This window comes from Eupeodes corollae, chromosome 2 (assembly GCF_945859685.1).
Source record: "Eupeodes corollae chromosome 2, idEupCoro1.1, whole genome shotgun sequence".
NCBI classification, from domain to species: domain Eukaryota; kingdom Metazoa; phylum Arthropoda; class Insecta; order Diptera; family Syrphidae; genus Eupeodes; species Eupeodes corollae.
In genome coordinates, this window is record NC_079148.1 from 88,205,427 (window position 1) to 88,232,287 (window position 26,861).

The window sequence follows — 26,861 nt, forward strand, 5'->3', positions numbered from 1 at the left end:
TGACTAAAACAGCTAGTTAGTTTTTCAAGTATCATACATAACCACTTCCCTCAGCTTATAGTACATTAACTATAAAAAAACATTATTGTCTACAAAACAGACCTCAGGGAAGCTAAAAGTCCATCACGATTGGCATTTTATATTGTGAAGAAATATTACTTATTTCTTTTTCAATTTGTGGAGATAGTAAATATATCATAGAGTAATAAAGTTCAGCTTTCAGTTGAATGAAAAAAACATTATCAACTGTCATTTTGATAGAAGTACACTTGACTTGATAGTTAGGAAGATTTTTCTTTACTAATTTTCCAATAAAGTTGCCTTAATTGGAAGGTAATTTTTTTGCAGATGACCAATCAGATAATAGAAACTTGCCTAACTTTCAAGTCCCTTATGTCGTCTGAACCTGCATGCTTGACAATGGGTAGGTTGAGGCAACATCAGGGTTAGTTTTGTTAGTTTTTCAAGTGTCAGAAATTTCTAATTCAGACCTTCACTTCGCAAACCTCTACTTTAAGTTCATAGTAAAAAAAGTACCAAATTATTGTCTACAAAACACTGCTCAAGCACATCACGATTTTTATTTTGTATTGTAAAGAAATATTAGTTATTTCTTTTCCAAATTGTCAAGGAACCCTTTTACAGGAATGGAAAAACATGAGCAACTGTCATTTCGATGGGAGTAGACTTGACTAAATAGTTAAGTAGATTTTTCTTGACTAACTTTCCATTAAAGTTGCCTTAATTGGAAGGTAATTTTTTGGCAGCTGGCCAATCAGATACTAGAAACTTGCCTAACTTTCAAGTCCCTTATGTCGTCTGAACCTGCATGCTTGACAATGGGTAGGTTGAGGCAACATCAGGGTTAGTTTAGTTAGTTTTTCAAGTGTCAGAAATTTCTAATTCAGACCTTCACTTCGCAAACCTCTACTTTGAGTTCATAGTAAAAAAAGTACCAAACAAATTATTGTCTACAAAACACTGCTCAAGCAAGCTGAAAGTTCATCACGATTTTTATTTTGTATTGTAAAGAAATATTAGTTATTTCTTTTCCAAATTGTCAAGGAACCCTTTTACAGGAATGGAAAAACATGAGCAACTGTCATTTTGATAGAAGTAGACTTGACTAAATAGTTAAGTAGATTTTTCTTGACTAACTTTCCATTAAAGTTGCCTTAATTGGAAGGTAATTTTTTGGCAGGTGGCCAATTAGATACTAGAAACTTGCCTAACTTTCAAGTCCCTTATGTCGTCTTAACCTGCCCAATTCTACTTAAGGTGGTAAATTTTCGGCTTAATTTATCTCATTTCAAGATGAAACGAATATTTCAATGGACTACTAAGGATAAACGAGTTGAAATTACCATGGATTAAAGATGGCCCAGTGGGATCAAATTAGTCGTTACAATTTTTACTTTCTCTAACCTCTAGAAGCTTGCAGAGACAAATTAGCACAATTTTGTATAAGTGTTAGGTCATGTTCAGATCTATAACTTTCTCTATAATTTATCACAAACATTACCCGCATATACTCGCATCTATAAACATTAAAATTTGGCATAAGAAGGACCCTATCATTAATAATATTTGTAGTTATAGAATTATTTATAAAGACAAAATAAGCATTGTTCTTTGCTTACAACTCAAAATAAATTTGAACTATTTAAACAAATTTAAAAAAAAACAAACATTTTAAATAAAATAGAATTGAAATATAATTACTAACTAACTACCACAGTCGCAATATCGTTCATAATTAATCTAAACGTCAGGTTCAACACAGCCAAGATATTTAGCCCTATTGCGAATTCTATCGTAATCGGAAACTTTAACTTTAAGAATTATTGCCAAACTACTGCTTGATACAATTTTTCGGAGTTTTGTAAGTGTTTCCGATAACGATGGAGTTCGTGATAGGCCTGAGTATTTGGCTAATTAGTCATTTAAAAAGCTCTCAAACAAAACTTTTCAACTATTGTCAAATGATACGCTAGAATAATATTTTAAAAGATGCCTGTTGCTTATCTTTCTGAGTTGAACCTGGTTATTGATACATTTCTCTTACCAAAATTGAAATAAATATATATGCATATATTTTCTTTAACTAAATAATAAGATGGACAAAATATGTATGTATGTATGTTATGCTACTTTTACTTATATAAAAACAGTCAGGAATTTTTTCGAATTAATTTTAAAGTTATATTGAATGTTTAATTCGCCTTGGCTAATCCACGGAAGCTGCTTGTTGTTTGTTTTTCGCGGTATCCATCATTAAGCTTGAGACTGTCAGTTTTAAGATGCGTCTCTTTGGAACAGGTGTTTTGTTCTTTGGTTGATTTATACCTTGAAAGAACTTCCATCGATGTTTTTTTGTATGTTTCCATCATTTTCTTGTGAACCATTTCCATGAGTTCTGGTATGTCGTCTTTGGAAAGGCCTTTCGTTGGAATTGGTGGCAAGGTAGAAATGATTATATGACCAGCATTTAGTATTTTCTTTTTGTCATTGAGGAATGTACAGTAGGAACTAAACACGACAGGCATTATTGGAATTTGTTCGTCAACTGCCATGTGGAAAGCTCCTTTTTTAAACGAGTGTATTTCTCCAGTATTACGACGTGTACCCTCGGGATATACCCAGAGTTTGATGTTTTGTTTTTTGATCTTACGATTAACCTCGTTTAAGGTTTCTCTTGCTTTCTCTGAACGAACACGATCGATGAAAATAAGTCCAGCAAGCCAAGCAGCTAAACCAAAAGGCCACGCATAAAACAGTTCTCGTTTTGCAACCACAGTGCACTTATTCATCACTGGCCAAATATCAAACATCCCTATATACAAAAAATGAAATTAATGTTAATATCAATTTGAAGTTAAAGTGAACAAGACATTTTACCTAAGACGTCCAAAGAACTTTGATGGTTAGCCACAATGATGCATGCCTGATCCTTTTCTAAAATCTCCTTTCCCCTCAGCTCCCATTTCAGACCGATAAGATTTGAGATTTTGTGGCAAAATGCGCTCGCCCATCTGTAAATAAAAAATTTGTCATTATTTTTTTCAAATGGTATGAATTTCTATTTTATTCTATTTTAGAGAATTTAAAAATTGATTAATGTCACGTAATTTTTCGCTAACCATTACTACACATAAAATTGATTAAAATTTTTTAAAATTTATTTTTTTTCTTACAATTTATATTTACAAAGTCCAAATGAAAAAACATATTTTTATTTAGCTACAAGAGATTTACTTGTTTTATTTGCCCTTTCTCAAAACGTTACAGACACTTCGAACAAATCCACTAATTTGATCCTTTTTTCGTTCACAATATTTTTAAAATCTTAAGACAAATGTTCACCATCACAAAAGACGTTGGATGAAGAAAAAATTGAATACGTACAACTGTGGACAACTAATTAGAAACATTACTTGCTTCCACATATTCAAAACGGTTAGGTAATTGTTATTAGGTAATTGTTTAAAAAAGCATCATTTGTGCATAAGTCTTTGCAAAGTAGACAATAAAATCACTGTAGAGTGTAAAAAGTGTTCGTTTCAACTGGTCAACTAATTAGAAATAGTTAAATTACATTTGATAATCTTTTTATTTTGCATTGGTAAGTAGAAAATTCTGAATTGTCTGCAAACGTTTTTAAAGAATAATTTTTAAATTTTGGAGGTAATTACAATGGGAAAATTAAAGAGTTGTGATCCTCCCACAAGGAAAGCGATTCTTGAGTTTTTTGGAAGCTTAAAATGTAATATAGAGCAATTGCATCTCAAATGAACTGTTCTGTAAAGAAAGTTTTCAATGCAATTAAGCATTTTCAAAACTTCGGGACTGCTGAAAATGTACCTCGTAAAAAACGGGTCCGTAAGACAAACTGCCAAATAGATCGAGCAATTAGTAGGCTGGCCAAAAAAGACCCAAAAATAAGCTCCACAGAGATACAGCGCCAACTCTCGGTTGCATTCGATGTCCCGATACGGCCACGCACAATGAGAAGAAGATTGGTGGAAGTTGTGTTGCATGGTTGTGTTTCTCGGAAGAAACCATTAGCAACCGCAAGGCAACGAAGGCCAAAAGAAACAGCGTTCCCCCCTTAATATGTTTTGCCAATAAATAAGCATGGAGGCGGCTCGCTTAACGTTTGGGGTTGTTTCTCGTGGTGTGCAGTTGGCCAAATTCATCGAATCGATGGAACTCTGACAGCCGTTAAATACATTGACATTCTTAAGGAACGATTAGTGGATTGGGCCGATGAAAACATGCCATTGATATGGAAGTTTCAGCAAGACAACGACCCCAAGCACACTACTGGAATTACGAAACAGTTCTTTAGGTACCAATCGATAACAGTTCTAGATTGAGCATCATCAAGTGCAGACCTAAATCCGATGAGCATCTTTGGACAGATGTTAAAAAAGCTGTTGGTTTCAAAAATAACTCCAACAGTGATGTTCTTTCGAAGGTACAAAACATAATAATAAGCTGCTTGGAAGGCTATACCCGTAGAGCAGTGCTTAATTCATCAATGGAACGAAGATGTCGGGAAGTTTTGAAGCAAATAGGTTTCGCAACAAGGTATCAAAGATAAATATAAGGTAAATGATATTATAAAGTTATAAATTTTATAGTTAGATACGATTTTTCTCTTTGTTTCTAATTAGTTGTGTTTTTCGCAGAAACTGCCATATGAAATAAATGTTATGTTTGGGAAACATTGTTTTAAGTTTAAAAAATATATTTAAAAAAAAATACTTTTTCACAAAAAAAAAAAAAAAACAAAACAAAAAAAAACAAAAAAAAAGTGAATTCAATTTGTGTTTCTAATTTGTTGTCCACAGCTGTAAATAGAAGATTACATATATTTGGGACAGCTAAAATCATTTAAGGTTGATGATCTGGGGTACCACCCACAATACCTGAATGAGATCAGAGTAACCATCACGAGGCTGAAGTAGAACAGAGCTGCCGGTAATGACGTTTACAGGCGGAGCTTTTTAAGCACGCGGGATCTGATTTGGTAAGGACCATGGACCAACTCATAACCAGCATCTGGTCGGAAGAAAGCATGCCTAACGAGTTGAATTTAAGCACTATCTGTCCGATCGATAAGAAAGGGGACCACCTTCTCTGCGATAATTACAGATCCATCAGCCGTTTAAACAACGCCTGCAAGATCCTATCTAGTGTATTATGTGAACGCCTGAAGCCATTAATGGATGAACTGATTGGCCCTTCAGTGTGGCTTCAGATCTGGAAAATCTACCATCGACCAAATTTTAACTCTACACCAGATCCTGGAGAAAACCTTAGAATATAATATCGATAAGCAATTTTCATCAATTTCAAAGAAGCCTATGACTGGGAACGCTGGCTGCTTAAATATTGTTTTTGAGAGATTCAGTGGTGCGAAACACCAATTATAACACCAATGGCATCATTTTTTAAACATCCACACAATATCTTGGAAATGCAAATAACTTCGACATTATTTGAAAAACTTAACGAGCAGTTATGGGCCCTGTGATCGAATAGAGTCGATTCCCATTGTAGACTCGGTCGGAACGTGACCATTGATAGGTTAACTTCGGGATGGTAAATAAATGTACCTTTTTAGACACTGCTGTTTACTCTGCAAATGACTTCAGCGCTGAAATCAAACGTATAATAACTCTTGTTAATCTCTCCGGCTTAATATTCGAAACCAGAGACAGCAAGCTAGAGATCGATTAACCTTGTGGGACCTATTACTTGAGGCCAAGTGCTTAAGTAAAGTAAGGAAGTAAAAAAATAAAGAAATTAACAGACGCATAGCTGGAAAAAATTCAGAAGCCTTACAATTGGACAAAAGTGTAGACACAATGAAATATATCTCCGACTCTGCTATTCTAATGATCCTTACTTACGGACTACAAACAATGAGCTTGAGAGCAAAAACACTTGACCAGCTAGACCAAAATGGAAAGGAAAATTTTGCACTCGTAAGTTAAAGCACGAAGATATTTGCAATAGACCCGAAATAAAAGACGTCATAAATAGAACAAGAAGTCTTAAATAGAGGTAGGCAGTTCATGTATCTAGACTTCAGGACCAAAGCTGGACAAAACTGAAAACGAAATGGAAAACATTAGCCATAAAAATGACACAATCCCATTTAAAAAATTAATTTAGACACAATTCAAGAATAATCGACTGACCCAGAATGTGCTCTATTTCTATTAATATTCAGTACACATGTTCGCGCCATCAAAAAAATCATAATTTTTCTCAATTTCCTTATTTTATTAAAATATCTATATTCAGTTTTATGTACATAGTTTAGGTACATACTTGTATATAAATAAATAGTCTCACGCTGCATTTAAATTCGGAAGCCACTATTAGGTAGTAACTTGGAGGCATTCTTAACAGATGCGTTCATTTTTCCATTAGAATTTAGGCGTTCAAAACTAGGAACTTAAGTCTTTCTATTTTTTACGCAGCACCAAAATAAATACAATTTGACTTACTTATTTTATAATATAAAAAAATCCTATTGAACGGTAACATAATATTAGATGGCTAAGACAGAATATCTTTCACCTAGTATTTTTAATTTATTTAAATCCAGTTAAAGTTGGTTTATGATAAAATTCTAATGGCTTAGGTAACAACTTAATTCTGAATGTGGTTAGGTTGTATAACTTGTGATGTAGTTTGTGATTACAGTTGATTCCCTTTTTTGAGTAAGAGGAAATAGAGTTTAAATAAAAAGTGATTATTATTGGTCGCATTCACAAAGCTAGTGGCTACGTAGTCAAGGGATTCTGATTGGCTAAATCTAACTACAGAAGTAGTTGAAGTATTAGTGTACAAAATTACAAAGTTAGTGGAGAATGATTTTGACGCTTCACAATCAGCTGCTCGGTAAAGTAACACGAATTCAAAATGAAATAAATCGTTCAATGTTTAAATACAAATATAAATCATTCAAATTGTGTTTTAAATTTGATTTTATTGAATTTAAAAACACAAAAGATAAGTTAAAGTTATCAAATCAAAAATGTTTCTTATTATACATATATATTTGCATTTGTCAACAATATGACAGTATCAGATTGACTAGCTGTGAAGTGTAGTTTTGCATTCACAAAGCTAGTTGAATGTTGACTACGTAGCCACTATCTTTGTGAATGCGACCACTATTTCCTAAAGCCATACTGACTGCAAAAACGAAATAATTCAAGATTATTTCAATTCAAAAATAGAATTTCTCATGTCAAAACCCTGTGTGCGGATATTTAGTAATTTAAAAAAAAAATATTTTATAGTAAAAAATGCAAGACCAATTCTTGCTTCTATCATATCAAGAATTGTCTAACATATGCTGTTTAACAGTTGTTAACTTCCCATAGGAAGTTATTGTAATCGGTCCGATTTGTCAAAATGCCACGTTCAAAAAAAGTCCGGGAAGTTTTTTTCCGTTGTCCATATCTCAAGAACCAGTAGAGATATCGACTTTAAATGTGTGTTTGTTTGTGTGTTTTTTTACCATGGGATTTTTTTTAAAAATAGTGAACATTTTGGTGAACCCAAAACATTTCACCAACCAAAAACGCTAGCGGCTAGAATTAATTTTGAAAAAAAATTGTCATCTTGTTGTTTACAAAATTATTTTATGCAACGAAGAATAAAGGTTTCGACATCTTGTTAAATTTTTAGAAAATAAAATTTATAATATACAAAAAAACATTAAAGAAGTTGATTAAAAATTGATTTGCTACTCCTACATCTTTTTAAAAATTAAAAAATAAAGGTGCTAAATTGTGTAAAGAAAAATCTAATCGGTATTTGTTTATATTAGAAATAAAAACTTTTAAGAAGTGCTACTGCTGGTAAACTTTTGTTTTCGACTAAAAATCTTGTTAGCAAAATTTTAATCAAACAATTCCATCATATGCATATGTTTGTAGTTTTTTTTTTTTAGAAAAAATTACTACTTTTCTAACAAAATACGAAAACCTAGAAAAACAATAAACAACGGATAAGAAATTATTTTGTACTTATTTTTTGAGAATATCTAGTTTCCATACAAATAAAGCATAACAACGTGTTCCCAAATTCAATAATAAAGGAGCTTCCTATGTTCATATAGTCCATTTATTCCTATCAAAATTTCTCTAGTCCTACTTTACATTTCAAAGGAATTCGATACTTCTCAATTAACTGTGTCACAGATTCAACATATAATCAGAACCTATTAAACTGCTTTCTTCCTTTTTGAATGATAGAAAGCAAGCCGTTTTCTTACAAATTTACAAAAGCTGTCCTTTGGGTTTAATTAAAGACTGCGTTTTCACCCTGAATCAACCATTGCGTATTGCAATGGGTTGATTTTCAACGCAAGCAAATGCCTGCTTATATTTCCGTAATGGTTCAGTAATTTTAAACAAGAACCCATTAGAAGACTAATGCTAGCAAGGACCCTAGTTATACCTGTTCTCACTCATGGATGCGAAATTTTGTACAACTGCAATTCCTTCAGCAAACATAAACTAAACATAGCCTTTAATAGTATCATTCGATACATCTCTGGGTTAAGACGATACGACCATGTTTCACATTTGCAAGAGATTCTCCTTAATATGCCTTTAAATGACTTAATGAAGCTTCGAACATTGTTACTGTTTTTATAAATATCTTTGAAAAAATCAGAATGTCAACATCGAACAGATCGACATCGGTAATTTTGCCACGCTTTTCATGTCTGACCTCGGAAAGGCAATTTTTCATCGCTGGATGTCGCCTCTGGAACTCACTTCCCACCCATCTGCGGGATATAAATGATATGCACATTTTCCAAAAAAGTATTAAAATCTTCCTTTTTAACCAAAGCAACTAACTTTGCTTAGCTTATTTTCACTTTTTAACTCTAACTATCCTTTTATCTTGTTTTTCTTCTTCTAATTCTATCATTTCTATTATTCCCTTGTTTTTAACACAAATAATATTTTATCGATGAAAATTTGTTTTTCTTTTTTAATTTAATTTTTATTTTATTTTATATTATTTTCTTATGTATTTTTTTTTATTTTGAATTGTTATTTAAAGTTGAGTCATAAGCTCTCACAAATTTATACTTACTGCGTAAGCCTTATAAATAAATAAACTAAAACTAAAATAAGAAATTTTTGATCGAGACACCTGTGCAATAGATCAAACAGATCATGGAAGGTTTTGCAGTGAAAAAAAAAACGATTGCTCAGAAAAGTTTACTAGAGGGAGTCGACTGTAGAAATCGTGATGCCTTTTGGTTAAATAAAACCTTACGTTTGTTGTTGCAACAAATAAATCGCCTAAACTGCAACTTAATACACACGTGGGCAAATATAACCATATGAACATACTAAATATATTATTTTTTACAATATACATAATATCTACAATTTATATGCACTATTTCCGGAAAATAAGCTATTATGCATACTTGTGTATATATTATTTGTGTCCCATTTCGGAGGTACTTTCAAGTACAGAGATTCTTTTTTTTTAGTCCATTGCCCATTTATTTATTCCAATATGCAATGTAGACATAAGGGAAAAAGTTGAAATGCAAGATGAGTAAACTTTTTTTAAATCGAGGTTATTCTTTAAAAAAGAGTGAAAGTGAATGCAAAAATCCTTTAATTAGTTTTTTAAATATCAACAAATAAACAAATATGTAGATAACGGCCCTGGAAACTAAATAGTTATTGTAATTTCTCATTTTTGTATATCCATAAAATATATATTTGCTAGACGATTTGAGCATTTTCGTTCCAATAGTTTGGCGTTAGTTCAACAATATACAAGGTCAGAACGTGCTAAGAATAAAAAGTTGCAAATAATTAAAACTACATTATAATAAACAAAAAACATTACAATGTTAGAGAAAGTCAATTAGTAATTAAATTTCGTGATTATGATAACTATGCATAAATGCTCCTATATTTTTATTTTTATTTTTATTTTATTGTTTTAAAGTGACAATAAACAAGGATAAAGGAAATTCATTATACATTTTTGAATTAGAATATTCGTGTTTTTTTCACACATTGACATTTATTTCCATATCTGATACGATTTCTTCCATAAAATTATAAACGAACCTTGCTTTTAAGCAAGATGGTGTTAGTTAAATGCTATCCTGGATAGGTAGATTTTTAGATACTTTATTGAAGGAGTTGGATAAAAATAAAGAAACAACGATCAGCTTTTTACAAAAAGCAGACAAAAATTTGAAATTTGAGGTCTAAAATAAAAATAAATTAGGTGGCGCAAAAGTTGGTAGAGAACTAGTCCCTAGTGAATTTCAATGAAAGCACTTTTCATGACAAGAATTACTCTTGGAAGATTTTCCCACCCCTCGCATGAGGCAATACCCATGCAAAAAAAAACTAGGTGGCACAGGCAAGGACTGAACCGAAGACCTCTAGCATGACAGTCCTATGCACTAACAATGATGCCCCGATACTACTAACATAGTGCTAAAAGAAAATTTTAAATGGATAATGGGCAGGTTCAGGTTCAAGTTCAAAATGATCGAATTTGATCTACGTAAGGTGATTATCAAATACATAGATACCTAAAAAGCTGTCACAACAAAAATGTGATAGTCATTTTCAAACAAATATAATTATTCCGATCAGAGCTACCAGACGCTTACACAAACGACTGGAAAATTGTCTTGGTTCGCTTTATTTCGTTAAAAAAAAACAGATTCCCGTGACCGACAAATCTTTCGACATTCGAAAAGAGCAAGAAAAGTAAGAATTGTATTCAAACACTGCCAATTTGATATTTTTATTTAGATAATTAAACGAATCAATTTCAAATTTCACCAATGCAACAATGAATTTTGACAATTTGAATCTAAAATTGTTCATTCAAATTGAATTGAGTCAATTTGACTATCAAAAATATGACAGTCAACTATCACCTTAGCCGATTCCACCCCGGAATTTTGTATTTTCAAAAAACTATTACTTATTCCTTTTCCAATTAAACAAATAGAAAATAAGTTAATGATAAGCTGTCATTTTGACATAAGTGGAATTGACTTAATATTTAGGGAAATTTGTCTTGACTTATTTTCCAGTCAACTTTCCAAGAAAGTTGCCTTAATTGGAAGACAATTTTTTGGCAGCTTGCCAATCAGATGGTAGAAACTTGCCTTGCTTTCAAGTTCAAGTCTGTGGTCTGTTCTTCTCCGAACCATTGCCAACTATTGTTGTTAAGTCAAAAAATTATTTCAGTTTTTAGAATTTGTCAGAATCATTTAGAAAATACAATTGTTAGGCAGCGTACATTTGTATGTATGTATGTACATAGCTATCAGTAAAACCTTTATTTAAATTTTTTGAATATGTTAGTGCAATGTGATGGATCTTAAGCTTAATTTAAAATACGTTTTTAGAAAAAAATAAATGCGTGATTACACTTTTTTTTCAAAAAAATTCTTTGTTTGATTTCCGATCGAACAATATAAAATTTCCATTTCTAATCAAAGGGAAACACCGTGAAATATCGATTCAAAACTTTTTCCGGATCGATTTGAATGATAGCTATAACTGGCGCCTTACTTTGACAGTTCACACTTTTAACTGTTCTCCTGAGGTTTGTTTTGAATTGTAACTATTAGACACTCCTATCATGAGTTTTTGGTGAGTTTTATAGAAACTGGGTTAACTCATGCTTACAATGTTAGAAGCTTAGTATATTAAAGTGAATTAAAGGGGTTGTACAATGTTTTCAAAAAACCTTTGGTAAGTACTTTGAATCATAGTAGTTTAGTAGAAATTGAAGCATAATTAAGTATTTTCACAACATAGTAAAGCATGCATTGGTACTGCATAGGTTTGTCCATGTCAAAAAGTCAGCTGATTATGTTTTTTTATCCAACTTAAAGTTGAACTTCATATGTTAAATAAAATCAATTAGGTGGCGCAACAATCCGTTGATAACTAAGGCCTAGTGAGTTACAACTCTCAACAATTCCTGTGTGAAAGAAATGTCGTCAGGAATGAAGGCGACCTACAGTTTTAAGCTGAATCCGAACGGATAATTTAAGAAAGCACTTTTCATGACAAGAGTTACTTTTGAAGAATTTGTCAACTCCTCGCAAGAAGTACCCGTGAAAAAAGTTAGATGGCACGGGCAGAGATCGAACCCAAGACCTCTAGCATGGCAGTCAAACGCACTTACCACCAACAACTTTATATGTACAGTTGCTTAAAGGAAGAAGGCTAATTGGCTAATATTTATTTAGATTTGAATATCTTCATCATATCATATCATTGTTCTACTACTTTCTGCTGAATTTATCAACTTGGTTCCCAAAATCGAGTTAAATTAAATGAAGATCTAAATTGAAAAACGAGTGAAATAATTTCAGGGTTCTACCATTCGATCGATTTCAAAATCACTTCAAGTGAAATTGAAGCAGCATACATATATCACATCAATCAATTAATAATTCAGTTGATTATCATAATGTGTATAAATTCTTATATTTGTATTTATTCTGTGCCTTTTAAAAAAGTAAATATAAAATATTAGTGATCAACATACTAGCTAGCTGTAGGCGTGCAGTAAGAAGTTTCCGATAAAATAGTTTGGGAAAAACCCTTTTGTCGAAGCTTGGTTTTTGAATGTGTCAGTTTTTTAAAAGAACATTGTTTTACTCGAAGGGTTATGGAAAAGACATTTAGCGTTCCGAAATATGACTATAAATGCTTTGTCCGTTCCCTCAATTACAAAGAAAAAGCTGTAACTTCTCACGAGCCAAGTACATTACATAGAGAAGGTTAAGGTTAAGGATAATTTCCCTTAAGTAAAAATACTACTGTTTTTAAACACCTTCTTCTTGTCGAATTCAAATCACACTAACTTACTCTGGTCAAATCAATTGAAAATCGCAAATATCGAAATGTAGAACACGGAAATTCACTTCGTTTTGAGTTTGAAAAAAATTAAATCAAAATCGTCAAAAGTGAATTTCGGACCTAAAATTTTTATTTTAAATCGATTTTCATTTAATTTCGAGTGGAAGTGAAATGTAGAACTTAACTGTATATTCTATTTAGATTCTATGTTATTGATGAACTTAAAAGGTTGATCTCATTTTGACTAGAAAATTGACATAAACCTATTTTTTTTTCAAGTCACTCCTACATATATTTATGTTCATTTTAAAAAATAATATTTTGTAATAGAAGAATGATCATCGAATTGATTTCCCTTAAATAAGACTCTTTTGTTTTGACTCCTCACTTCACAAATGTTATGTTCTATTTTAACTTTCTGATGAATAATCGGTGATCCTACTCGTTGTTGTTTTTTAATCTAACTGTCCGTAGTTTTGGTGTATCATTGGAAAACCTTTGTTTTAGTGAAACCTAAATCAAGTGAAAACTAAAAAACTAAGTACAATCATGTTCGAAGCTTTATTTCTAATGAATATTCATTGTATATTATGATCATCATCAATTTTAATTCCTTCAATTCTATAAACTCTTTGTGATTCTTCTTGATTCAAACTAAAGGGTTTTTGATCGATCTTTTCAATTAACTGCAGTTAAGTCTGTCCGAACAAAGAGCTCTAAACTCTGCTTTGACGATTTTGTTTCTGGAGAAATAAACTAAAATAAAAAACAACAACACACCGCGGGATTTTGAATAAATAAACCAAAATGTACACAATGCTCATTCAAACAACATCCCCTGCACTTGGCCAAACACTATTTCCTTCAGATTATTATTTTTGTTACGGTTTTTTGTCCTTATTTCTCTTAGTTTCAAACTTCTTTAAAATTCTTTCATTGAGATAGAAAAGTAAATTAAAAGAAAACTGTTTAATTCACTGATTGTTTAATTCACTGATAAAACACAATCTATTTCAATTTAAACTATTTTATATTACTTGGATTGAGTCAGTCAAACACCCCCACATCTATGAATGCACAGAAGTATCCCGTACCGAAAGGAAAATCAATATTTCTTGCAATATTGTCAGGAAAACAAAAGCCATGGAATAATAAAATTAATCATTAAACAAACAAAAACTACGAGTACTTACAACAAATTCCTTACATCACACGGACGGAACAAAAACGCAGGAATTAATAGCACTGAGTTAAATGAAACTAAGCCATAATATATTAAAAACTTAAAGTAATATCGGAAAATATGGCTTGTCTCGTATAAAAACGGTAACATCAAGATGACAAACAATCCGCAGAGCTCGATGTACGATGTCATATTTTATCGTTTTCTAATTTCTAAATGTTCGCAAGGTATTCGACGAATTTGTAAATTATATTATGCTGGCACGATTCGATTCACTTTTATGCTGCACAATTACATACGTTTTCAGTCCGTTTTCAAGGGTAAAGCTATAAGGGAGGACAAGCACACTTTTTCACATATGTAAAATAAGATCTAAAACCAACCGGTTCGCACCACAACGAATATGGCTTATTGCAATTGCAGCACATACGAATTACGAATACGGATAGATAGGTTTGTAGGTTTGTTTCCTTTTCCTCTGTTCACTCACAATGCATTCCAACAACAACAACAAAATTAAAATATAAACCTATTGATTTGTTGATACTATAAACATAAAGCAATGCTGATGCTAATACGTCAAGACAGCTCTCCCCTATTATCCCTGTAGTTTCTTTGGTTGCGTTTCGTTTTAATTAAATTACAATCAATCGATGGGATAAATAAAATAATACTTTGTTGATAGAAGGTACTTTGGGTGATTCAAATATCGAGTGAAGTGCTCGCTGTGTTTTGTGTACTAATGTTCGGCTCTTCCACTTTCTATGCCTTTAGTTTTTGTTCGGACTTTTGTTTCGAAATTCGATGTTCTACGCAGTCCCCGACGATGACGACGCGCGCCATCGAAATTGAGTGCTGCAAATGCTTCGAATCGAATCTTGTTTCTGTTGAGAATAAGGAATAGAGAAGCACCCAAACGGAAACAACCACCATTCGTTTGAAAAGCCAAAACAGTATCTCGTCCAATTCGTAGTACGAATGCAATTATGAGGGTGGTGGGAAAATGCTGCCAGTGTTGCCGTAAAATGTTTTTAAATACAAATCGTTTTAGGAAAGACCATTAGTAAAGATGTTGGGTCGTACATGTATAACATGTTCGATATCAACTTCTTAGAAGATTGGTCTTTAAAAAATGTGTACAGATTTCTTGTTAACATCTTTTTAACTTCCCATAGAAAGTTATTGTAATGGGTCCGATTTGTCAAATTGAAAATTTTGACATTTCAAGGTCCCTAGAATTGAAATAAAAGATTTTTAGATAGATGTATGTGCCTGCGTGTGTACGTCCGTATGTACGTTCGCGACGTTTTTTCGTCGTCCTTAGCTCAAGAACCAGTGGAGAAATCGACTTCAACTAAATTTGGTTTTTCTTACAGATGATAATGCAGAAAGATGCCGAAAGGGCTCTCAAAAAATTTGCGTATGTGTTTTTTTTTACCATAGCAGTTTAAAAAAGGTAAACATTTTGGTTAAACTTAAATACCTTACGAACCAAAAACGCTAGAGGCTTGAATTTAATTTTATATAATACATATATTGTAAAGTGATACTAAATAAGTATATTTTTTAAAAAAAAATCCAATTAACTGTTCTTTTTATAAATTAAAAAAAAAAACTGAACAAAAACAAATTTGTCACATCGAAAATTTTACGAATAAAAAATGATTTTATCGACAAAACAATTTTCTAAAACAAAAAATAACGTTTGTAAAATCTGGTAAAATTTTGAGAAAAATCGAATTAACAGTTTTTTTTACAAAATATTAAAAACCCAAAAAATATATAACAAAAGTAGGTAAAAATTGATTTTCGACTTATTGTTTTATATTTTTTCAAAAATTTGAGATGTAGGCTTGAATCTAATTTTATCTTATGATAAATATTTTTTTTTGAAGATTCCATAAATTTGTTTGAAAAATCGAATTGAAAGTTTTTTTAACAAAAAATAAAAACCCAAAAAAAGCTTTTCTAAAAGTTTGTAAAAATTGATTTTTGACTCAAATGTCTTTTCAAAAATTAAAAATATTGTTTCAAATTTATTTTATCTCACATAAAATCCATATTTTCATAAAAAAATAAAACATACACAAAATAATACGCAAATTTAGTAAAAATTGATGTTCGGTTCTCGATATCTCGGTAACAATAGAAGACATTAACTTTAAATTAGATTCATTCTTCCAATTTGTATTTACTTATTTAAGAAATAAAATCTTTTTAGCAAATGCTCTTAAAATTGGTAAAAAATGTTTTTCGACTAAAAATCTCGTTTACAAAAATAGATTTTGAAATCAAACTATTTCATCAAATGCACAATATTGTTAATTTTTAATTTTTTTAAAATAATTCAACTGACAACCTTTTTAACAAAACACGTAAACCTACAGACCTTTTAAGCAAGACAAATCTACAAACGGGATGGGAAGTTATCAGTGTGGATAATTAAAGCTTGTAAAAATACATGGCCAATTGTTAATATCCTAGCAGAAGAAATCTATCAAGTGGACACGATTATGAGAGTACCCAGAGCCAGGACAAGACATTTTTTATCGCCAAAACTCCGTATTCTTAGGAAGGCCGAATAAGAGACTTAAGTACAAATCTCTACAAGCCCCTTCATTTGTTTTGGACCCATCTGTGTAAAAGTGTACTGACTCGTCTTCCACGAATGCCCTATCTTCCAGAAAGATCTGGAATGTATAGAAATGTGGAAGTTTCTGTCGAATTGCTATTGTAGGATAGTGTAGTCTGTGTGTTTTGGAATTGAATCTAAATACTTAAAAACTACGGAGTGGCCAATGTTGTTGTTAACCCATTGCGATGAAGCTCTCAGGCGCAAGCAGAGCTTTAGACCAAGGTACTTAGCCTCGTCTGATAACTTCAATTGGATTCCTTTAATAAAGGGACGTTTAGCATGTGGAATTTTGCATTTCCCCGAAAATAGGACTAATTCGGTTTTGTGTGGGTTGGCACCCAGTTCACACCGATCAGTAAGGCATTTTGTAAGAGTTCTTTTAGGGTGTTAAGATGAATTACAGAAACAGCTATAGTACGAAACTCTCCGCATCTAGATGAGATGGTGATAGAACACCACGTTGCGGTCTCCCTCAACTAACGAATCTTCGAGCAGAAGAGTTTCCCAGTTTTGAGTTAATTATTCTGCTAGTAAGCATTAAATGAATTAACTTCCCAAGCGAAATCTGCAGATGAGTAAACGTTTATTGATTTAATACCATAAGAACAAAAAACTTTCGATTGCGATAAGGGTTTTTCAATTGGGGCGGATAGATTTTGGCGCCACATGGCACCCATTTTGTTTTGGTGACAGATGTCAAATCTTTTGTTTATTATTCAGTTGCTTTTGTCAAATAATCATGGCAAGTTACACGATTGAACAGCACGTTCAAATGATAAAACTTTATTATCAAATTGAGTGTCTTTTTAACGCAAACGTTGCACGCATTGCACCAATTCTACGGTAGACGTGGTGGCCCTTTGCAGTCGACTCTTCAACGTTTGGTGGTCAAATTTGAGACGGTTCAATAAATAATCAGCCAACACCCTTACGTTAAAGGAACGCAAGATCGGCCGAGAACATCGCCGTGGTCCGTGAAAGTGTACAGCGAACCCGAGGCAATCTATTCCTCGCCGTGCACAAGAACTCGGCCTTTCGCAGACTTTAACTTGGCAAATTTCGTGTGGGGACTTGGGCCTACACCCGTACAAGATCCAACTGTAACGAATCGTTTGGAAGAGGACCCCAATTTTTGACGAAAAATTATCTTTTGTGACGTGGCGAAAGTTTAGATGAATGGCTGTGTTGAAAGCAAAATTTCTGTATATGGGTCGACACCAACCCACGCGAGGTTCACTAGACGACGACATGTGGTACCAGTAGGACGGAGCTAAGTGCCACACAGCAAATGCCACGATTGACATTTTGCATGAACGATTCGCAGGGGTGATGTGAATTGGGTACTAAGGTCATGCGATTTGACCCCTCTAGACTATGCGGAAGAGTGATTGAAAATTAGACCACTCGGATCCGTGGACCTTAAGAAGCCGATGTTGGCGTTTGAATGATGTCTTATTCCACTCTTAATTTATTTATTTATTTAATCTACGATCTACAGGCTCAACTAACGCAAAAAAGAATAAATACATTAATAGAAATAAACAAAAAATAATTAATTTACAATTCATGATTAATTTCTTAAAAATATCATCAAGAGAATACGCAAACTCAATAGTTGAGAGTTTGCTAGAAACAGAGATAGCGAAGTATTTCTTGACATTGTTTCAGACAATTAACCAAACACCAGTTTAATAAATTATCGAGGTCTATTTGGAGATTAACACATATTATAAGAAGATAGTAATACTATATTTTGTCAAAGTAATAAAGCAATTCAATATTTTTTCTTAGAGCTATAGACAATAAGTAAGTCCAAATCTTTAGACATTGTCTGAACTTTATGTTTTTGCAAATATCATCGATAAAGATTATATATAAAAGTGGGCCAAGATGACTGCCCTGGGGAACTCCTGAGGTACATTTAATAGACCTCGAGATTTGATTGTCGAGTTTTACTTTTTGTACCCTATCTGTTAACCTTCCGACCACAACAGGGGTGCTATAACACCCCAGTCATTTTTATTTTAAATGTAATTTTGATTTTGCTTCATTCTTTTTTCTACCGTATTTCGTTAAAATATGTATTTTTTATGATTAACTTTTTGTATGTTTTCAATAAAGTATATTAATTGTTATGTTTTAATCAAAATTTTATGTTGTCCTTTAAAGTATTTTGTGTGTGTATATTTTCTTGGGTGGAGTGTTATGCCACCCCTGTTGTGGTGTATGTATATTTTAAAAGTGTTGTGGTCGGAAGGTTAAAAAAGATGAAATCCCCTGAAGGAGATTAGAGTGAATCCCAAAGTTATGAAGCTTTCGAATCAGTATGTTGTGGCTGTTCGAACATACAGGGATGCCAAACGGAGAGGCAGCGGCGCGGCGGTGCGAACCTAAACTAGATACGAACAAACCTTAGAGTTACAAATGCGTTTCACATGATCCACAAGGCAAAGTCATAGAATTGCTTGTCATTCTAATTTATAATAAAGAAATCGATTGAAGAAAGAAGTGGTATTTTTTCCTTTGTCTTAATAATTTTACTTTACATATAGATCGATATTGAAGTATTTTTTTATTTTTACACAATTACTAATTAATTTTTAATAATTACAAACGGAAACATTGGTCATTCGAGCCTTTTTTACGAATCGGCTTTTAAAAAACAATTTTTACAATAAGTGTGTGCAGTGAGTGCCTGAACCATAGAGGAAATATATTATCTAGAGTCCCGACTTAATGGGTTTGCTCTCTTTCGGCCTACAAGCTAAATTGGGAGGATTTTGTCCATAAGGATAAGCATGTGTTAGTGGTCCCGTGCATTTCTTATGGGACCAAGCCATTATGAATGTAGTTGTTATGGAATTTGTGCCCACATTGCTCGACCGCGGGGGAAAAAACTATGAGGTGAACTCAGACGTTCAAAAAAGAAATCCGTTGAATTCAAAAATTGAAAAATGAATGCAATATTTTTAGAAAAATGAATTTTACAACTTCTTTTTAGTGAAAACTGTGCTAAAAATAATATTTGAATGCTTTTGGCAAACAAATTCTATGATTTGTATGAAAATTTTAGCTAAAAACAGAATAAATCATGCCGAAAGTATAGGCGCACCCCAGAACTGCAATGCGAACGTGGCCCAATTTGAGTTGTACCCAGTTTTGACAGATCAACAGCGGGGTAAGTATTTTGACAATTCTACGAAAATGTAAACAAACCAAAATTCAGTATCAATAAAGCAAATGAAGGTAAAACAAAATATTAATTTATTGAAATAAAAATATATATTGAATTTAATTTAATCCTCAGATAAAGAAGAAACCAAGGATTACGTTGCAACAAGAAAAGTGGAAGTGGAAGCCCCGTGTAGGAAGCCAGCAACGCCGACATATTTATTGTGGAGTGAATAGGTACAAATTGAAGGTAAATGTGTTCATATTAATTTTTAACTTAAATTATATGAATATTGTTTTGTTTTGTTTTTTAGTAAAAAATTACACTGCTCAACAAGATTGGCGATCAAATCGCTCTATTCTGATGGCTTATATCCTCATTGTTAATCCTGTAGGAATGAGAAGGGCCGATTACAGCGAAGGGATCGATGTCGCAGAAGTCTGAAAAGCTTCGCTTTGCAACCTATCTGACATGCTTCATTTGACGAGATGGATATACAAGTCGAGAGTTGTTATAAAGTTGAGGAATCTCTTTACTTGGTGGTCATTCATAGCCAAGCCAAATACAAATAGAAGTTCAATTAATTGCAGCGTGTGATAGCAGTAGCACATTCACGTAATGTGCCACCATCTTTGCAATGCAAAGCACTTCTTTCAGCCAGCTACGGATAGCCGAAACTCTGTGATGTAGTTGGTGAGGATGTGTTTATAAATAATAAAATAAGAACTGTCTTAATTTTCGCTTTTTCTAATTTAAATTGTAGGTCTCTGGAATTCAATTGAAATACCTTCTTTCAATTATGATTTATTGCTTTCAATGCCGTCAATATCTTCAGTTCAATTCTGCCTCTTGTTACCAACGAAGAAGGAGACAAGATTGGAAAACTTGCTGGCGATGGTATTTGGCTGGACGAAGAAAAACCGTCGCCTTTTTCTCTTTATAAGTTCTTTTTGAAAATGCCAGATTCTGAAGTCGAGAATCTTCTCAAGTCGTTCACGTTGTTCAAGTAGTTTTATTCCACTGGAAGAAATTGCATTTCTCATGGAACAACACAAAAAATCACCAGAGAAGAGAAAAGCACAAACGATTCTAGCTGAAGATATGACGCTTCTAGTCCATTGAGGTGATTTTTAATAAACAAATAAATCACTTCTTTTAGCTTTTTAAGTTTTTCTCTTTCAGAGGCGGGTCTAAAACAAGCCGAAAAAGTCACAGAAGCGCTCTACATGGCAAATGTTGAAGGACTAGGTGAACTGAACTACAACTAAATCCTATCGTTAAGATTTTTCCAGAGCCTGGACTATCCATTCTTGATCTGGCACTAAAAGCTTAATGTTTTACAATAGAGAGTAAGTGAAAAGTGTTATGTTTCTGCTTGAGGTAATTTATTTTATAATTAAAAATCTTCTTTCAGCTGATACGATGAGAATCATCACAGCTGGGGGTTCTATATCAAGCAATAGCGAACTCAAAACTTCGCACTAACATCACACTAACTCATCACCACAAACATCAGATACCATTTATATCTATTAGTTCAAAATGTTAAATGTCTCCTTTTTGTTGGCAAGGATGAACATATGAATAAAAACAATTTGTTTAGCTTATATCCATATTCAATTTTACATTAATTAAAAGTCATTAATAATAATATTGTATTCTTTTTTGTGATAAAAATAAATAATTTAAATCATTAAACATGTAGACTCCCTGGTTTGTTAATCATGTCTATATATTTTTTTTAAATACAATGAAATTAATTCAAATATGTTTTTAAATTCCATTCGGCACTCAACGTTATAATTGGTGGTAATTGTGATGATTTCCAAATCTACAATATTTTTTCAATATTTCGCTTAAATTTGTTTCGTACTTTTCATCTAATCAAATTTATATCGTTTAAATGGTCGGGTAAAAATTCCAACGAACATTTTAGTTATGTAGGTCCCATTTTGGTCAAGGTTCGAGTTGTGCTGCCCCCAAACAACCGAAATGGGATGTTTTATATTGGCTAATCCGATCAATTTGTACATTACCATTTGTATATTCTTCAAAATTCACTTGATTCAATCGAATTCAACCCCTGAAGAAAAAAGCACCAACATCTTTGAATTCAAAACAAATTCCTTTATTATTAAAGTATAGTAAATCGTAAATAATTTTGAATAAAAATAATCCTAGTCAGCAAAGAAATAGGAGAATATACAATATATACAAAATTTACACTATAGCTCAAAATAAATAAACAAGTTGTTTGCAAAAAAGATTAATTTCTAGATATACATATAAATAAATTTAGGCTTCAATTTGACCAACAAAAACTTTCGATGATAATGCGTGTTTTTGACGTTCTTTCTTTTCGGGCGTGTGTATGTATTCACAAAAGTATATTTCATCAAGAAACTAAGGGTAACATCATCGCCTGGTTTCAGTCCTTCTTCAGGTGTGAAGTTCAATTTGATTGTTACTTTATTGGACTTTCTTCAAGTGGTGGAACTATAAAAAAAAATAAGAGAAACAACATAGAATAAGAATTTACAATTCGATTATTATTTACTTTTGTTCCTTTCGTTGAACTTTTATTCGAAGTCGATCATTCGCCGTTCCTCTTCCTTGGTTGGCAGTTTCATAATGGTTGTGGCCATATGGTACATCGTTGGGTTAGTTAGCTTGGGGATCAATTCAGTGGACGTGCCAGGCTTCAGTGGTTTTCACAACGCACAAGCAGAACGTTGGGCACATGGTAGTTAGCAAGCAATTGAATGCGATACTTGATAGATCCTGGATGGTACTCCGGCTTGATGACATTGTTTTCGCATTGTCGCTTCCGCTGCGAATGGAGGTTATTCACTGTGAATAGTTGATCGGCAGGTTGACCATGACGCTGCTAAATTGTCGTGACTATAAAGAAATTAATTTTCATTAACAAGGAAATCTTAAATGGAAGTTGACTTACTTTTTTTGATGTTGATTTTCTGTGTGAAAATCGATGGAATCCACTCGCCGACATCGTCAGTAGCTGCCGAGAGACTGATCTGAATCTGTTTGGCTTCTTGGGGATTCTTGTCGGGCCAGCTCATTTGCCTTCGTTAAGCCAGTGCGATTCTTAGGAGCAAAATAAATGGATTCGTTGTAGATTTAAAATTTGAACTCTCTTACAGTCAAGGTTGGACAATTTTTGAGTATTCCTGCGATTATATTCTTGTTTTTCTTGCGTCTCTTGCAGAACTGCAGACTGGTAGTAAACTCTTTACACCTAGAAGATGAAGATTAAGCTAGTTGACTACGATATGAATGTTTCGATACGTACTTACACAATTGATGGAGAAGGGCGTCAGCGGTCGACTATTACATGGCAAAACTTCCACTTGCATCATTGACTTGATGGTGTTGTTTCTAATGGTTTTGATGGTGTCACCTCCGCCGTCAACGCCTGCGGCAGCTCTTGCCATTGAGAAGTACATACAAAAACAATGGGCAGCATCTGTAGGTCAAAATATTGATATTATTTTGTTAAGAGAAATATAATATACAAAAAACTTACCAGCAAATCAGCGCCTTGTTTGGTATGCTTTCCAAATTACATAAAGGAAATTGCTTCCTGCATTTTAGCAATATCAAAAATGAAAAGACAGACTATAAAATAAATCCATTATTGTTGCACCTCCTTCACTGCAATTTGACTTACTTTTTATTCAATGAAGTGAACTTGTATATACCCTCTTCATTATAAAGAATTTTGGTCTGAAAAATATCAAATTATATTAAAAATCAAAACAATTAACAAAAACTTACTCTTAAAATCCGAAACCCATTGTTTTGTTTTGCAAAATTGATTGTCATTTTTGACGGGTCACAAAAATTCCATAAGTTTCTTTTTAGCCCAATCCCCCATTTTGCTTTTTTTTCTCCACTCACATGTATTCACCGATAGAGAATTTGAGAGAGTTCACCTCGAATTTGGGAGAGTTTACCTCGAATAAAATTTGAGGGTGTTTCAGGTAGGACGGGTACCGGTCGGGACTCTAGATAATATATTTCCTCTATGGCCTGAACTTTAAACACTTAAAAAGAAAGATAGAATTTACAATTCATCTTATATACATATACATACAGTCACGAGACTTGAATTTCTATCATTTAATAAGTGGTTTCTTTTTAATTTGAACATTTACTTAAAAAATAAACTTAAAATTAATAAATTTTAACCTAAATAAATTAATAAATTTAAACATACATAGGTAAATAACTTAAAAAATAAAATCATCAGCGGAGGCTCTTGACATCAGCTTTTCATCAAATAAGACAGCAGCAGCAACAGACAATCAGTAAGTCTTCATTTACGTGTTGTAAACTTGTCTTCTTCTGTCGTAATTCCTATTCTAATACATAAAATAATTAGTATTTTATATAATAATTATTATGGCTGAAGCAAAAGGCTACAAATACGGAGAACTTCGAAAGGGTATTAAAAACAAATTAATAAGAGATCTTACCAACTTTAAGAAAGCTCCAAAAGAGCGTAAGGGAAATTCATATGCTTCGGGACGTCTGAGCAAGTTGGAAGATGACATTTTGACTTCCAAATCTTATCACGAAGCCATTATTGGAGCAGGTTTGTTTAAAGAGAATCTGAAACAAGAGGAATTAGTGGTGGTGTATGATCAAATTAACGAATTTTACTTGGAATATTGGGCACAGTTGGTTGATAAAGAAATCCGCGCCAATTATTGCGGCTCCAACAACCGCTGGTGTTCCACCCCATTCTGTCGTCGCAGCATCATCGGGAATCCGACTTCCACGAATCGATCTACCGAAGTTTGATGGTTCATTCACCACCTGGCGAGCTTTTCACGACAGGTTTCAAGCTCTCGTTCACCATAACAAGGCGCTCGAAGACATCGACAAATTGCATTTTTTGCAATCATGCTTAGTTGGTGATGCTAGTCGATTTTTGCAAAATTTTGCAATTGAGGCTGCCCGTTATGAGAAAGCGTGGAATCTTTTGAAGGAACGGTACGATCACAAAAGGATACTATTTCATATCCAAATGCAGATTCTTTTTGGACAACCTTCCTTGTCTCGTGAAACTGATTCTGGGCTTCGAGATCTATTATGCACAACAAGAGAATGTCTCCTTGCACTGGAAAACATGGACGTACTAGTCTCTGAATGGGATACGGAAGAAAAACTAGGAAATAGGAAAGATTTACCGAATTTTAAGGAATATACCGATTTTTTGGAGACTAGGTTCCAGACTCTCGAGGTTGCGGACCAGCAGGAACTTGGAGTAAGCTATCGGAGCAAAGATGAGCCATCCGTCAACATAAGGCAACGTGTACCAGCAGCAAAACCGAAGGTCATGCAAGTTGTGCAACAAAGGTAAGCACACGCTTAGAAAATGCCAACGGTTTTTGAATATGGACATCTTGGGACGAAAAGATACAGTTCGTAGGCTCCAGGTCTGCGAAAATTGCGTATCCTACGGATATCTATTTCAAGCTTGTCTGTCAATCAGTTTATGCTATTTTTGCCAACAAAGGCATCATTCTTTACTTCACTGTAACGCACAACAGATTAACAAACAACAACAACAGCCTGTAGCCAGTACATCTGCTCAGGCATTACAACACTATACAAAGGCATTACAATTGACAGTGAACCCAAAAGCGCCTGAGTTTCAGCCGATGGGAGAACTACAGCTCCAGTCAAATGGACAAACGTTTAATTACCACGCGATAGATGGTGATCGCAAACACGCACATCAGGTGCTTCTGGCAACAGCGGTTGTTAAGGCACAAGCAGCAGACGGCGGGCTACGCCTTTTACGTGCTCTGATCGATACCGGCTCAGAAACGTCGTTTATCACCGAAGCTGCCGCACAACTACTGAAACTGAAAAGGCGACGGAACATTACCGAGGTATCTGGGTTAGGGTTGGTCAGCAGCGGCACTAAGAAAAACTCCGTCGAAGCACGTTTTGCGTCCCGCCACTCGACGTTTGAGACTGCTGTTCAGGCTTTGGTCTTCAAGTCGCTGACTGGGCATCTCCCGACCCAACGAGTGATACTCGCCAAATGGAACCATCTAAAGGGTCTTTCATTAGCAGATCCCCATCTCTACGAACCTGCACCCATTGATCTTCTGTTAGGGAGTGACGTTTGTGCTCAGATACTCCTTCCTGAGATAAGAAGACCAGACGATGGCTTGGGACCAATCGCGCAAAAGACGGAGCTAGGGTGGATAGTGTTAGGGAAAGTTCCAGCGGAAATTCCCCGGCAAATTCGAAGCTTCGTCCAAATAACGGATTTGAGCTCTCAACTGGAGAAGTTTTATGAAATGGAAGAAATGCCGTGGGTGGGTCCAAAATTGCAGTCGAGTATCATAGGTCTCGTGCTAAAATAGAAGACTCACCGAGTCACCTTTACAACCGACATCGAGAAGACGTATCGGCAAATTTTGGTTAGTTTCCCGGACCGATACTATCAGCTTATCATGTGGAGAGAGCAGAAGACTGTTCCTATACAATTTTACAAAATGAATACTGTTACTTTTGACACAGCAAGTGCACCATACCTTGCTGTCAAGGTCCTAACCAAAGTAGCTGAAGACGAAGAAGAAAATTTTCCGGTGGGGGCGAATGTTGTCCGTAAGGACATGTATGTGGATGACTTAATCAGCGGTGCTGATTCACTTGAAGAAGCACAGAAGAAGAGTGATGAAGCGAGGCAACTGTTGGCGTCTGCGGGCTTCATTTTACGAAAATAGACAAGTAATGTCAAGGAACTCATCGAGGATATCCCAGCTCAAGATCGTGAGCTAGGTGCATTGAACCAATATCTACTTTAGGGGTAATATCTGAAAGAAGATCAAAGTTTCCTTGGGAAGTTGAGTAAACTGATTCAAAAAATTGTGCAATCAAGAGTTTTATTAATGTCAGTAGAATTATACCCTGTAA

At 33.7% G+C, this 26,861-nt stretch overlaps 1 protein-coding gene and 3 long non-coding RNA genes across 9 annotated transcripts; 2 read left to right on the plus strand and 2 right to left on the minus strand.

Moving 5' to 3' along the window:
• Window positions 1-1,408: 1,408 nt before the first annotated feature.
• Window positions 1,409-14,946, minus strand: LOC129944482 (1-acyl-sn-glycerol-3-phosphate acyltransferase alpha-like). The gene is made up of 3 exons (XM_056053935.1): window positions 14,108-14,946; window positions 2,899-3,032; window positions 1,409-2,833 (listed from the first exon to the last, which is right to left on the minus strand). Exons 1-3 carry the CDS (start codon window positions 14,287-14,289, stop codon window positions 2,214-2,216), a joined length of 936 nt encoding a protein of 311 aa, XP_055909910.1. The 5' UTR covers window positions 14,290-14,946; the 3' UTR covers window positions 1,409-2,213.
• Window positions 14,947-19,445: 4,499 nt separating this feature from the next.
• Window positions 19,446-20,573, plus strand: LOC129947386 (uncharacterized). The gene is made up of 3 exons (XR_008781708.1): window positions 19,446-19,978; window positions 20,040-20,153; window positions 20,218-20,573. It is a non-coding gene; the product is annotated as an uncharacterized LOC129947386 (long non-coding RNA).
• Window positions 20,574-20,677: 104 nt separating this feature from the next.
• Window positions 20,678-21,608, plus strand: LOC129946873 (uncharacterized). Its single transcript, XR_008781657.1, has 2 exons — window positions 20,678-21,253; window positions 21,319-21,608. It is a non-coding gene; the product is annotated as an uncharacterized LOC129946873 (long non-coding RNA).
• A 489-nt stretch (window positions 21,609-22,097) lies between these two features.
• On the minus strand, window positions 22,098-23,927 carry LOC129946499 (uncharacterized). 6 transcript variants are annotated; one of them, XR_008781613.1, is made up of 6 exons: window positions 23,700-23,927; window positions 23,593-23,648; window positions 23,449-23,540; window positions 22,861-23,388; window positions 22,462-22,805; window positions 22,098-22,400 (listed from the first exon to the last, which is right to left on the minus strand). It is a non-coding gene; the product is annotated as an uncharacterized LOC129946499 (long non-coding RNA). The 6 variants fall into 6 exon arrangements; XR_008781611.1 differs by having other exon boundaries at window positions 23,449-23,648; XR_008781612.1 differs by having other exon boundaries at window positions 23,593-23,926.
• Between the last annotated feature and the right edge of the window lie 2,934 nt (window positions 23,928-26,861).